Raw genomic sequence first — 15,074 nt, 5'->3', positions numbered from 1 at the left:
TCCACAGACCCTCGTTTTCGCCTTCTTCTGGATGGGCAAGATGGAGAGGAGAGTGGTGTATAAACAGTAGCCGGTTATCCCCATTAATTCAATGTCCTGTAGCATTTCCTGTCCCATCTTCTCAGGGCTCATTTGCCCTTAGAGTATAAAGGATAAGTGCTTCTCAAGTTCTCTTCTCTATCATGACCCAAGTGAAATCCCAGAGGTTTCCCCAGGAGGCACCTTTACCCTCTGTTTTGTGTATCCTAAGAGGCACTAAATGTCCTCTGTTCCCTAGATGGATTGGGTTATCATGGACCCACTAAATCCCATACATCTGTTGGTTACCCCAGACCCTTACACCCCAATTACTGGCTGGACCAGATGTCCCAGGTTGTTAATTTATCCATAGCCTCCCTGTGCCCTGGAGGCTTTAAGTCCCTTCCCCACAAAAATTGACCTACCGACCTGATTAATAAAACAGCTGTATTTCATTCTGTACAAAGGGCGTTTTCTGAGACAATCTAGAGAAAGTTACCATTTGTTAATGACTTTCCAGGAAGAATTTTGGTTCCTAACTGGATGACCACATTCAAGAGTTTCTCCCTGACGTGGCCCTGCTGAACACAGCCAAGCAGAGGTGAATCTGGATGTGAGATGTGTGGGCTCCAGCCTGTCGTGTTTGCTTCCTTTTTAACAATTGACCAGTAGAGCTTGGAATGGTGAATATTGGCTCTATTGTATACATTAAATATCTAAATAGACTTCTAAGACGTTTAAAGGCTCTTCAACAGGTGTCCAATACTGCTACTCTGCTGAATATGTAATTTTCTTTATGAATTAGGGAGCTGTGTGCCAGCCACTTGGTCAAAGCAGCAATCATTTAAATTGATACCAATGATCACCATCATTTATGGCCTTTTTATTCAAGTGTTTAGGATCAGATCATCACTATTGCAGAGCCGTTCCGAGGTAGACAGCTTCACACGATCCTGTGGGAGTGATGGGTTCAACAATTAACAGTGGATTTCAGGGACCTGTCTGTGCAGCATAAGCTGTGCCCATTAACCTGCTATTGAGTATTATAATTACCTCACAGGGGAAATTCAGAACATAGTAGCTGGCTGTCTTCTGTGCTAGTATGTAACTTTCAGTCGGTATCATAAGATTCTTTTAAACAGGCTAGTATTTGTATATCCTCCTCTGTAGACCACAAAGAAACTAACAGTAACTTTGTCAAGTTCCCATTTAAAAGGAAACTTGATTTTTGCTTTTACAAAAACAAAAATTTCCTTTTTATATTTTTCTCAATATTACAGTGATACATTGAGTGCATGGTCTTTGTAAACAATTGCAAAGTGCCTAAAAGGAGGGGGAAAAATTTTCCTGGAAACGCAATATTTTTGAAATGTCAAGATAATGAAGGCCTTTCCGTCAAAAAAAAATAATTTAAAAGAATGATGGATTGGAATACCAAAACTTTTTAAATTGCTGTAGGGGAAAATATATATATAAACAAACATTAAGAGAAAATATACAATGGAAAAAATATTAGGAAATATATGTCAGTCAAAGGAACAATAAAAACAAGGTCACCTTATAAGTCAATAAGAGAAAGAGGAATATCCTATTAGAATAGGGGATAACAGCCTGAATAAATAGTACATGATATAAAAGACATGTGAATGGCCAATATATAGGAAGGAATGCTCATCGTCACTAGCAATATTTAGAACACAAATAAAAATAATAACAAGATAGCATTTTTCTTTCATTTTTGATTGCCAAAGATCCCAAGTACACAATCGGTCAAGTGTATGATAATATATATAAACAGATGTTCATTGAAATATTGTTTATAATAGTAAAACCTGTTCAATGATAAGAGATGTGTTAAATAAATGATGGTGCATCCATATAGGGGAATTCTGCAGAATCAATTAAAAGGACAACATAGGTCTGTATTTATAAAGATTTCCTCAACATATTGATGTGCAAGTTACTAATAAGCATGTGTAGTTGGATTCTATTTATATAAGATTTCTTGTGTTCATGTGTCTATGTAGAGAAATGTCTAGAATTGCACTGTCCAATTTGGTACCCATTGGTCATGTGTCTTATTAAATTAAAATCAAATAAAAGATGAAGTTCCACAGTTGCACTTGCCACATTTTAAGAATTCAATAGCCACATGTGACTGGGTGGATACCACATTGGACAGCACAGGTACGGAAAATCTCCGTCATCACAGAAAATTCTCTTTGAGAGTACTGGCCTAGAAAGATGTTCTCCAACATGATTTTGGTGGTTGCATATGGCTGGTGGGACTCAGGGTTAATTTTATTAGGTTTTCTTTAATGGCTTAAATCTTTTACAAGAGTATGAAATATCTTCATATTCAGAAGTTTCTTTCATCTGAGAAAAATATCACCCATGATCCCACCATGTAGAAATAAGCACTGCTACTGTTTTGTTGTATTTCCTTGCAGTCTTTACTTCTATATTTATTGTTGTACAGAATTAACATCAGATGATCTGTACAAGTTTTTAGTAACCCTTTTTTACAACCAATATTATACCATCAGCAGTGTACCTTATTCTTTAAAATTCTTCATAAACGTCACTTTTAAAAGCTGCATACTGTTGCATCCTGTATGCTTAAATGGTTTTTCATATATATATTGCCTTGAAAATAGTACTAAACTATTGCAAATCACTTGGATTGGGGGGAAAGAAATTCGTAAGGAAGACAGTGATTCATAGTTCTTTTGTTTTAAGTAGAGAAGCATCTCATATATCACATTTTGAAGGTTTTTAAAATTCTACATCACTACTCAAAACCACCCCATAAAACATAATGGTCTTGGAAATTGATGCCTTTTGATATAGTGCCTTTATGATTCCAGTGTCCCCTTTCATTATGGATGTAACAATGCAAACAAATCTTTGTTAGTATCTATCTTCCATGGAGACTATTTCAAATGTTTCACATCTTTTTAACTCTCTTTAGAAGATGTTCAGTAGATGTTGCTTTCTTGGGGGTAGACTTTGATAAATACAAAATTGCTTTTACATGGAAATCAAAAGAAGAGGAGAAGGTGTTACAAGTCAGCTTGACATCTTGCTTTACAGGTTGCTTTGGTTGTTTTTAGAATCCTATCCAGAATGAAACAGAAATCAGGGGCTTGGTTTTCTGTACCTATTCCGTAGTAGAGAAGACCTTTACAATCAGATTTATATTCTGCAAAGAGGAGTAGCCTCAAAGGCACCTCACCTCTGACTTAGCACATCAGAACCCACAGTCATGAGCATGCCGTCTACTCCCACCAAACCTGGTCCTTCTCCAAGCCTCCCTGTCTCTGCATGCATTTGTGCAATTCAGAAACTAGGAGTTATTAGTGACACCTCAATCTCCTCAGTCCCAATATTTAATCCATCATAATGACAAGCTGACTTTACCTCTTATCCGTCTCTTAAGTCTGTCCAACTACCCCACCACCCTTCTTGCCCACGCTACTCACCTCTCCCTGCTGGAATGCTGCAGGTGCCTCCCCTCCAATCTGCCCTCCACATTCTAGCTACTCACCTCCTGTCCTTCCCCTTCTTAAAATTGTTCAATGGCTTCTCTTTGCTCTTTGCTCAAGGGCTTAGAATTCCTCAACAAAGACAGACCGTACATCCTTGCATGGTAGGGCCTCTTAGCTGTCTCTTAGGTTTCATTTCATCCAAGCTCCTTCACTAGCTTTTAACTTTCTCACACTTGCGTACTCTTCCTCCTACCACAGGACATTGGCATATGCAATTCCCCTGCCTGAAGTGCTTCTCACTACCCTCCTTTCACCTGATTATTCTCCTCCACATTTTTCAAATTTGAGCTCACCAATTAATACTGCTTTAGGGGAGTCTTTTCTGACTCCAGTCCCTCACAGTAATAGGTCTACATCTTTTTTTGAGATTCTTAGATTAACTTAATGTCCCTTTCCCCACCGATTGTAAGCACCACCAGGGCAAATATGGTGTCTGTTTTTGTTCACCAGTGTAGCTCCATAACTAATGTAAAACCAGGCAAATAATAGGCGCTCAGTAAACTTTTGCTAACTGGATAAATAAGGAACATGAGGCAGATGCCCACAAACACTAGGAAAATGCTGAATCTTCTACAAAGGAGCCTTTGGAGCATCAGTCAACAGCAATGTGCCCCTAGAAAAACAGATTGTCTTATAAGGGAAAATCCACATAAGACATTATATTTTGGAGTAAAATGCCGTTATTAATTTCCTTTTGAGTTGGAGTATTGTATTTGAAGATGGTTGTCCAGGGCCCAGCCCTAGAGGTCTAGAGCCGGAAGCTATGGGGTCTGCCCAGCAGGCCCATTCTTGGGGAGCACCCAGATTGGGGTCCTGCAGATAAGCCTGAGGAGAAAGATCTATGACAGTGAAAACAATCATGAAGCAAAATCCTGCCAGGAATAAGGAGGCCAGAGAAGGGGGACAAAATAGATAAAATTATGCCTAAAAGCGATCTGTGGCGATGCGGTTCAAATCGAGGCCTTTCCCTCTTCTTCCCTGGCGGAGTCTCTCTTGTTCCACGCTGTAACGTTTTCAGACCACCTTTAGACACAGCCAGTGGTGTGCTGGAGCCAGCTCTTCCCAGTTCATGAGAGCCAATTATTAAATCGTTGGTAATTTTGTTACTGGTTGTTACAAACACAGCCATTATTATGAATTAAGTTATATAAACTTGCAACATAATAAATTATATTAAAACAAAGGAAGTCACTACCCAAAACACACCACTTCCTATTTATTTATTACATTTTACTATAATTCATGCTCTTGAGGTTGTTTTACAACCTTGTATCTGTATGCTGGAAATACTACTTAATGGCACATTACCGTCCATCTCTTCCCTGCTCTGGATTCAGTGATGCCATGTGGGTAGCTTGAAATTGGCTATGGCAGGCCTATTTGTACCATGGAAATTCAAGACTGTGGTTTGTTTCATATTTTGGTTTTTGGTTTGTTGCTTTTGCTTTTTTGTTTGTTTGTTATTTGAAAGCCTATTGTTAAACACTTATCAGTAACCACTAGAGACAACCTGTTCATGACCCATTGCAATCCATCTTTTTGTACTTAATTAGTGAAATTGCTCGATAATTCTAGGAAATCACTTGTAGACTGAAATGAAACTGTGAACCAATCTTCCAATGTCTTCTGAACTGCATTTCACAAAAATATGTTGAGTGGTAGTCATTAAGGAAACAGGAGAGTATGTATATGCTCTTAATCCCACTTCTTACTCTTCTGTTTCTTGAGTTTGCTACAGGTTAACTGTGTAGTAAATATTATATTGAATAATTAGAAATTCTAGAAGTAGAAGAGGTTGAGTTTAGTCCATAACAATAGGATGCTTTGAGCTCTCTTGATATGAAACATGGTGGCATTATAATTCATCCCAAAACATTCCATGCATTAAATGTTGTCTTCTTAGGAAGATGTAATTAGAATTTAACTTGCCAGCTTCCAAAGGATTCACAAAATGCCTGAGGGGTAACTGGTAGGAGAAAAAAAGATGGCTGAGAGGAGGGGAAAAGAAGTAAAAAGGTGAAAAAAGGGTGAATGAGATTTGAAAAGGAAGGAAAAACAATTGCCTGGAAATTAATTAGTACAAATCAACAAGTAAAATGCAAAGATGTATCTAATAATATTGTCCTTTAAACACTTAATTATTTTTCCACATTTTCACAAAAATAAAAGTGCTTCAAACTCCTTGAATTCCCTTTTCATTCCTTGTTCTAACAATTTTGGTGATAGCTTTGAGGCATGGAGATATTAACTTGCATAGTCTTACTGAATAGCACTTTTGTATAACTCTCAAGATAATTTTTACTCATTAAGAGTTGAGGTTTTAGAGATGACAATTTGGTCTTCATACATAATATGTTTTGATAGGTGAGTAGTAAGGGATTTAGAAGACATTTTCTTACTTTCAAAGGGAAGCCCATACTCAAGGCATATTTATGGCAGGACTTACTTAGATGCTACTAATTATTCCTTATAAATGTAGATATCAAAACCTCTTTCAGACTCTGATTGTAAAAAGCTGTATATTCTGTGTTTCTTTATGTGTTATGGAATATAGTTAACTCATGTTTATCTAGAGTAAAGGAAAAGGAAATGTATGTAAATAAGGCAAAGGAAATTAATCTGACAATCAAATATTATTTAATCTTGAAATATTTCAAGAGCTGTCAGCAAAAACATTCACATCTATATTTAGACACTTACAGATAAATTATCCATTTTCTTCAAACATCTTTGGTTATCACTACTGAACTGATAGGGGAAATTTTCTCTCCTTTTCACTCATACAACCCTTTACAATTTTAATAAGAAAAATATAAATAGCATCTAACAGTCTTTCACTGCTCTTTTTATGTCATACTTAAAATAAGTAATCATGTCAATCACCGTAAAAATATAATATTAATTCATTATGTACATGTGACACATTACAGTTTGTAGATTTGGTTTCGAACATCACAGTAATGCTTTCAGATGAGCTTATCCACATTGCACAGAAACTAAGCTCAAGTTCAAAGAAAACAAATGGCTTTGCCTAATTTTCAAAGCAAGTTAAATACAGGTGCCAGAAATCTACAAGTTCTAGAAATGACTTGTCCTTTAGCATTCTTTAAATTATACTTCTCATGGAAGACTGAGTTAGGCAAAAAATAAATAAATAAATAAATTGAAATGACTATGTTTTGAATATCATCAGCCCAGTTATACACACACTATTGATACATAATTGGGAACATAAATAGATGTCCTGCTAGGCAAGTCTCAAAGTAAGTAAATATATAAAAATATACATAGTAAATTGTTCTGGTTCCTATAAGAGATTAAATTATTCAGTAGCTGTCCCATATTGTCCGTCATTTTCAAGCTTTTGATTTATTTTTCTACTCAGAGCTTGTTATGTGCTGCTCCGAGCACATTGCATGTAATAATTAATTTATTCCCCAACAGCAGCCTTTTTTAAATAGGCACTACTAAACTTCCCTAAGTCATGTTGCTTTTAAATGGCAGAGCCACAGCTCAAAGCCAGGCAGACAATGCGGTCTCTGCCATCTCCCACCATGTGTCAGAAGCCATCAGGATAACACATTTTCTAGAAACTGCAAAATGAGCATTGTGTGTTTGCCATTATTAAGGAATTGCTGGGCCTCTGTTTTGACATATTTGATTTTATATTATGTTCTGAGGTTCTAGAAGCCCTTTGGTACCATCTCACTGTATCAAAGTACCTTATAAGGAAGCAGGTGTAACTACACATAGGAAAAAGTATCTCACCAATAAAGAACTCCCCAACCAAGGAGATGATGTAGAGCCACTAAAGGTGTCTTTGCATACTTTTAACAAACAGGCTTCATTGTTCTTCTAAAACTTGGGCACTTCCATGTTCAGAATTGCCTGGAAGCATCGACCTTCCCTGGATGTGAAAGGGGAATGTAATGCATGTCACCCTCTCTGTGGGGCTTTTAAATGGGAAGGAACCCATGTCACCTAATAGCCTGCTTTGCACACACCATTGTCCCTCGGGCATATGGATTTTTACGCACAGGAGTGTTCCCTAGATAATGGCTGTGCGTATGAATTTAGTCTGGAGAAATAGTTTAAAACATGAGTGACAAGCTATCTACACATTAGAATTTCTGAATTTGACAATTAATGACTAGAAGAGGAGGAAGCTAACGACTTTGTCCATTGACTGTTTTTTACTGCTATATTTCATGTACTTATGCTTTAAGTAAGGATGAGTGTACAAATGATGATTAAACATGACCATTTAGGGTTCATTCTTTCCTAGGAAGGCAAGTGATGCCTTTAAACCTTTCCTATTCTAATTTTGCATTTGGATTATTTTATATTGTAATTGAGCTTCCTAAAATATTGCTATAGGAATATTCCTATATTGGAAAATTTGGATCCTGCCAATTGATCTATTTGTTTTCCTATTTTTATATAAACTCCATTCAAATTGGATAAGCTTTATAACACAATGTAAATTGGAAAGGGCTTAGGCTTTATAGTCAGACGTATACTTGGATTCAATCCCACCCCAAACTGTTTTATAAAATTGAGCAAATAAGTTTACCTCTCTGAACCTCATGGTCCTTCTTTGCTAATTGGGAATAACAGTGACTGTCTCATGATGTTAGATTGCAGATTAAATGGAGGGTGGGGGGGGGTATAGAATGGCTAGAATGGCGTGTGACACACAGCTACTAATTAGAAGAACTTATTGTGCTTATGTTTATTATTTTAATAGAATTACCTGAACAGTTAAGAATATAAATCTATTAACTTATCTGATGAAATGCCTTCCAATGTGGCATTCATAGAATATGTGAAGACTAGTTTAATATCAGGACAAAATTTTCTTATTATATTCATTCTCTCAACACTGTAAAGGGCATTTTTGATCCACTCATATTCCATTGGATATTCCACCCACTCGTATTCATAACACCCCAGTGGTTGTTTGCCAGTTTCCTTATGGTTCTGAGAATGCTTTTTGGCGTGAGAAACGTAAGGGAGCTAAAAACCCCTGGAGCATCTCTTAACCAGTGAGGGATGTGAGTGCATAGACAAATACTCCACTTCTAGGCTCCTTGGGGGACATTCTGAGGGTGTTCTCCAAATTCTCTCAGAGTGTCTCCAATGGACTGATCCTCAATTGCCCAAAGTGGTTAAAACTGTTCATAAACACACAATATATTGGCTTGCTTTCTTTGTCTCACCCACCACCACCACCACCCCCCACTGAACTTCCTGTGATAAACTTCCAAAATAAACTACTTGCACCCAGATCTTTGATTTGGTCTGCTTCGGAGTGTGAAAACAAACACTGTAAGGCAATGCGTGTGTTCAGACCTGGAACTAGCTCAGATAATGCAACTTCTTGAAAGGTTTAGTCACAGCATTTGTCCAGCTCTAAAGTTGTCTTTTCCTTGGACATCTCTATATTCTGGGACTAACTTACTTGTTTCAAGGAATGCAAGCGCTTTGTTTCAATCCCCTTCGCCTGAATGCCGCCCAGTTCCCACTTCTGCTTTCCTTTCTTTTTAGCTTTTGAAACTACATTAAACCAGCCCCTGAGCTTATTCATATAGAGGAGGAAAAACATGAAGCCTTTAAATTTTTAATTATCACTTACAATGCAATTTGAGAATTCTCTAGAATTTTATCTCTTCTTTGGGGCCATTCCCAAGGATAACCAAATTTTTAGCTGCATGGATATGCCTGTGATGAAGGGGAATATTTTTTCTGCAGGATTACCTTTGCATATTTTCTAAACCATTTTCTTTTCTTTTGGGTGTGAATAGTGTGTTGGCTTTAGTTCAGCCAACTAATGCATAGCCTGTTCAAGCCACTTTATTTTGCAGGGAGAGGCAAACCAAGGCCAACTAAATTTTCTCTTCTCCACCAACAGATTTCTGTACTGGGCATTGAGATTCCCGGGGAGTGGAGAGGAGACTGACTATATAACCTCCCAACCATTCTATCCAAAACAAATATGAATGATTCTGTTATAATGGTACTACTTGGAGATAAAATGGGCAGTATTTTATCATCTCCTTGCTCTTTCTAGTATTTGCAGATTGTTACTTTCCTTTTCCATAGTTAGTCTGTTCTCCTCCACCCCATCCATTGAAAGAAATTGATGACAAATATGCACAGAACCCCATCTGTCAATTGGGGAGAAATAGACATAAATAACTAATGCCCTACCTGTCAACCTCTGTGTGGGAAAATGTTCACAGCAACATATTTCAGAATCATCATGATGCACATGGATGCTGTTTTATCTGAAAAAGGCTTGCTGGCTGTGAGCTGCCTAAGCTCTTGGTACCTCCTGGTGAAGAGGATGACAACCTTCATCACATGGATAAAAAGAGAGAGGGACCTTTGAAATGAGAAGTGAGAGGATAAGCCTCGATTCAAAGGGAATTTGGTAGTCCACAGTTTTTTGTTTTGAGATGAAAATGTTGAATCCAAGGGCTTGATGGAGATCCATCGTTGAACTAATTTTATATCTTTCCTTTACAATGATATCTGAATGATGCATAAAAAAGAGTTTGCTCTGCCTTTAAAGAAAAGGCAGCTTTATCTCTGTGAAGCTTGACTGTCCTACTGTCACTTAAGTGCAGCAAAGAATTCATCTCCTTCATGTCTGTTGTCCTGAACATTAATGAAAAGACTTTCACATACCTGATTCTTCATATGAATGATATATTAAAATTATATTTATATGATGGTAATTCAAATTTAGAGGATTTCATTAAGTACTGTGGACAAAATTAACCTAATATACCAACTGCTTGATAAGTCTAAAATCCATCAAGATATATTTCATGGGGGTAAGAAATGAGTAAGGTTTATTTTCTGCAGCAAAAATGCTTCTGGTGTAAAAGAAAATGAAATCTAGAATCTGGACCCAGTATCGTGGGATTGAGAATATCTTCTTGACCAAACGGGGGATGCAAAATGAAACAAAATAAAGTTTCAGTGGCTGAGAGATTTCAAGTGGAGTCGAGAGGTCACTCTGGTGGATATTCCTATACACTATATAGATAATACCTTTTAGGTTTTAATGTATTGGAATAGCTGGAAGTAAATACCTGAAACTACCAAACTCCAATCCAATCCAAGAGTAGCCTTGACTCTTGAAGACGATTGTATAACAATGTAGATTACAAGGGGTGACAGTGTGATTGTGAAAACCTTGTGGATCGCACTCCCTTTATCTAGTGTATGGATGGATGAGTAGAAAAATGGGGTAAAAACTAAATGAAAAATAGGGTGGGATGGGGGGAGGTGATTTAGGTGTTCTTTTTTACTTTTATTTTTTATTCTTATTCTGATTCTTTCTGATGTAAGGAAAATGTTCAGAAATAGATTTTCATGATGAATGCATAACTATATGATGGTACTGTGAACAGCTGATTGTACACCATGGATGACTGTATGGTGTGTGAATATATTTCAGTGAAACTGAATTTAATTAAAAAAAAATGAAATCTAAAGATCTTGAAAAGATATTTTATTTTGTGGATATCTGGCATACAAGAGCAGAACTTGACTTTTTTTGCAATAGACATGAAGTAATTGAATCATGACTTCTGGTGATTGACAGAAAGTGAGCTTATGTAATCAGGCAGTCCCTATTTTGTAACTCTTAAGGGAGTAGTTATGATCTAGGACTTACCTTAAAAGTACAGTTAAATTATTGCTCCCAGGATTTCTTAGTTGGTCTGGTTAATTCCAACTGTGGCATCACAGCTGGGATATTCTTTGCTGAAACAGGCCTTGAGTGACAACTTAGAGAAAATATGAAATTACAAGTTCACCTTATTTTTTTTCAGAGCTGTATTCTCTAGTGTTCTCTAACAGGTAAATTGAAAGTTTTTGCAGAGTTATGAAGACAGCTTACTTTCTTCATAAAAAATTTCAAAGAACGTGTATCAATAGCAGGAACCAGGAAACATGTTTGAGTCTGATAGTAGCCCAGGTAGGGAAGTTCTTCTCTGGAAACTTATCAGAAGGTTCAGTAAGTGAGAAAAATTCAGACATAAAATTCCTTGGTAGAATAGTTTTGGGGGAGGGGGTGGTTTTGATGCAAATTGTAGATTTTTGATGTTATTTTTATTTCTTTTCTTTTTTCCTTTTTTCTTTTTTTTTTTTTTTGAAAAACAGTCACTTATTTCATCAGACATGAGAGTGGCTTACCCCAGAAACAACAATTAAAAATATATATATATTCCCATTATATTCCTCCCACCTACAATTTCCTTCAAAAACTTGGTACCTTAACAGTTTGTCCTTCCAGAGAATTCTCCCTCTTCCTGTTCTCTAAGGCCCTTCTCTGCTGAAGACAACTTAGGTCAACTTTTGGTGTTTGAGATGACAAATATTGTATTCAGTATACCCATCACATAACAATATGCTCCATAATGAGGAATAATCAGGAAAGGGATGTGAAGCAGCCAGGTTAGCTTGGGGCGTTTTGTTCAAAAAAAGAAAACCTAGAGACAAGGTAAAAAAGAAAAGTGAAATCATTTCTTAAAGGCGAATTCTAACATAACCAAGTTTTGTAGTGATAAAAATGTAATAGATGAAGAAAATGTGTAGTTTTAAAGATAAATAAAATAATGTGATGGTGGAAAAGAAAGTAAACCATAGTTTAAATCAGTGTGATCCATCCCAGAAAAGGAACTTATAAGGAACTTGCTTGACTACTTGTTATATACTTTCAGTTGTTTCTGTTTATCTCTAGAATGCCATAATTTTAAAATACCATGCTTTGTTACAAGAAAACATTTCTCAAATCCAATTTGTAACCTCTAGTTCATACTCAATAATTTTCTTTTTAGTCTTTATACAAATGTTAATCATCTCATACGTCTAGAGACTTATGTAATGAATCCTCATTTACTTAACCCTCAGATTCAGTCATTATCACCATTTTACCATCTTGCTTTATCAACTCAATCCCAAATACCACCTCTAAATGCTTCATTACAGATTTCTAATTACACAAAGACCAACAGTCTGTTTAAATATATATATATATTACTAGAAATACTTCACCATTACTAGGAAAATTTTTACAAATAAAGGCATCACAAAGATTTGCTCAACTTTCTTATTAATGCCTATTGACTGTTTCTAACAGACAGAGGGAATCCAACAAGTACTTCTCCAAAATTATTTCCTATTCTGGGCACCTCCTCTGGGTGATGTCTATTTGCCTTGAGTTCCTACCTCTCAAGTGCAATTCAAAGAACTCCTCTTCCCCTCATATCCAGTCCCTGCAGTTCAGAGAAGTGACACTCTAACCAACCTCCTATTTAGTAAGTGAACAAAAGTGTTTTGAATGCACATGAGAATTAGGCTGTAAAGTAGGAATAGGCTGAACAGAAAATGCTTGAGAAAGAGAAAAGCCAGAGGGTGAGTTGTGTGGCTATCACTGGAAGGATTAAAAGGTCCCAAAATAGAGAATTGATTCATACCCAAATAGTTTCCCATTAACAGTTACAGAAGTAAATACATTGATGGACTCTGTAACCGCTGATTTAAAACTTGTGATTTATAATTAGAAATTTCATATGGTTTCTGAAAATGATTTCCCTCTTCCAAGTGTACAAAAAAAAATAGTACTGATCAAATATATTTTCTCTTAGAACCTTGCCTCAGTGTTCTTCAAAAACTGTGATGCAATTATCCTTTCAGAGAATAGCTGGTATCAGTCTTTAGCCTTCACAAAAAGTCTACTCTTGTTGAAGATCCTCCTTTAAGTTTTTATTAATGCTAGAATGCTAAAAATGTCCCCATTTTTTTTGCTATTATTGTTTGTCTAATAAAGTTTTTACTGTATTCCTCTCCCTTCCTGGGTCATGCAAATTGATGCTTTTATTGGCAACATCTGATCCTTCAAGGAGGCCTAATGTACTTGATAGATTTCAACTAATTAGTCAAGTTGAGAGTTCAGTCATATTGGGCAGAGCTTCAAAACAGGGCTTTCTCTCTTCATAGCTTACCTGAAAATGTTCCTCTTTATGCAGCTGCACAGAAGAGAAAGTTGTATTAGCTAAAGAGAGGAAAATGAATGGCACCAAATAGTTACTCAGCTGGGTCTGTCTTGTTTATTTTCTTTCTTGGCTTTTTGAAGTCTGCTCTTCCTAAGAAGGGTTTATATAAAAACCTCAGAAGGTAGGTCAGAATAACCAGCCTAAGAAATCAGCCCTTGTTGGCCCAGCGTTTAGCTAAATAAATAAGAATGAAAGTCTATTTCTTGCTCAGAAGTCTGGCTACAAATTTGCTAAGTGATTGATGTGATGATAATTTTCGGCATGGACTTCTCATTTCCTTCAAGGCCTGTCCTATGGGAAGGAAATAAATTCAGCCAATCTGACTGTGCCCTATTTTAGGTTTTACTTTGAGCTCCAAGAGATTTGAGAACCTCTTCTTCCCAGCAGGACTGGCTCTCCAAGGATCCTTCCTTGTGATGTCCCAAATAATGCAACTTGCTCTGAAAAGACTACAGAAGTTCCCTACCTAGAGATTCCAGAAGGTTCTGAGGATAGGATCGAAATTAACATAAGTGAGCACTCTTTTGCTCACTCCAACACCCCATCCCTGTGCATAGGTACCTAATGTTAGAGAAGGTCTAAAAGGTCGAGAGAAATATAGCCTTGGCTATATATCTGCCCAAGTATTCCATGGCATTGTTGTATTTTGATTCTATGAGAACCATGAATTTCATCTTAATGTGCCTGTGAATTGACAGGAGAGAGAGAAATTTTTCATTTCAGTATGTGATGCACAGTATGATCTGAGGAAATAAATAATGACGGTATGACAATTTAAAAAAAAGCGTTTGACTGGGGGCTATAGATTGTAGTCAGAAATTCCTCATTCCACAGCCTTTTGGCAAGTTGCTTCACTTCTCTGTGCCTTATAGGTGGGGAGTATGGGGAGTGGGGGTGGTTAAGGGGTTCAGGGCAATACTAGGAAACGAGGGAGCTTCAACTAGTATCATTTTCTGCTAAGAATAAATGAAAACTTGGGTTTGAAATCATTCTAGCTCAAATTTTTTTGAAATTATGATACCATGTTATCATTTCTAGTTATAGACTAATTTTTTCCCCAACATTTATTATCCAGGACCCCAAGTTACGTGAACTTTTGGATGTGGGGAACATCGGGCGCCTGGAGCATCGCATGATAACGGTGGTGTATGGTCCTGACTTAGTTAACATCTCCCATTTGAATCTCGTGGCTTTTCAGGAAGAAGTGGCCAAGGTATGTGCATGGAAATTCATCAAGCATGTCGCACCAATCTGAATTCTTGTGTGTGAAAGACTTTGAGATTTTGTTTTCATTTTTATCATGTATAACATTTCGGTCTGAAAAAGAAAATCTGCTGCCAAGTGTAAGTGTACTTCAAACACATCTAGATAATGGTTTCTACTTAAAATTATGAAGATTTTCCCATTAAGGATAAGGCATCAGATAAAATTCCTTTAT

General features: G+C 36.7%; 1 protein-coding gene across 6 annotated transcripts in view; it reads left to right on the top strand.

Moving 5' to 3' along the window:
* Nucleotides 1-15,074, top strand: part of PLCB1 (phospholipase C beta 1) — an 856,401-nt gene that overhangs the window by 464,335 nt on the left and 376,992 nt on the right. For all 6 annotated transcript variants that reach the window (XM_037811315.1, XM_037811314.1, XM_037811311.1 and 3 more), the window contains one exon: nt 14,712-14,849. In XM_037811315.1, coding sequence (XP_037667243.1) covers nt 14,712-14,849 — 138 coding nt within the window. The remainder of the gene's footprint in view (nt 1-14,711; nt 14,850-15,074) is intronic.

The sequence above is a fragment of the Choloepus didactylus genome, chromosome 19 (assembly GCF_015220235.1).
Source record: "Choloepus didactylus isolate mChoDid1 chromosome 19, mChoDid1.pri, whole genome shotgun sequence".
In the NCBI taxonomy this organism is placed as follows: Eukaryota; Metazoa; Chordata; class Mammalia; order Pilosa; family Megalonychidae; genus Choloepus; species Choloepus didactylus.
The sequence above is the reverse complement of the archived record's forward strand: the minus strand, read 5'-3'. Positions and strand labels throughout refer to the sequence as shown.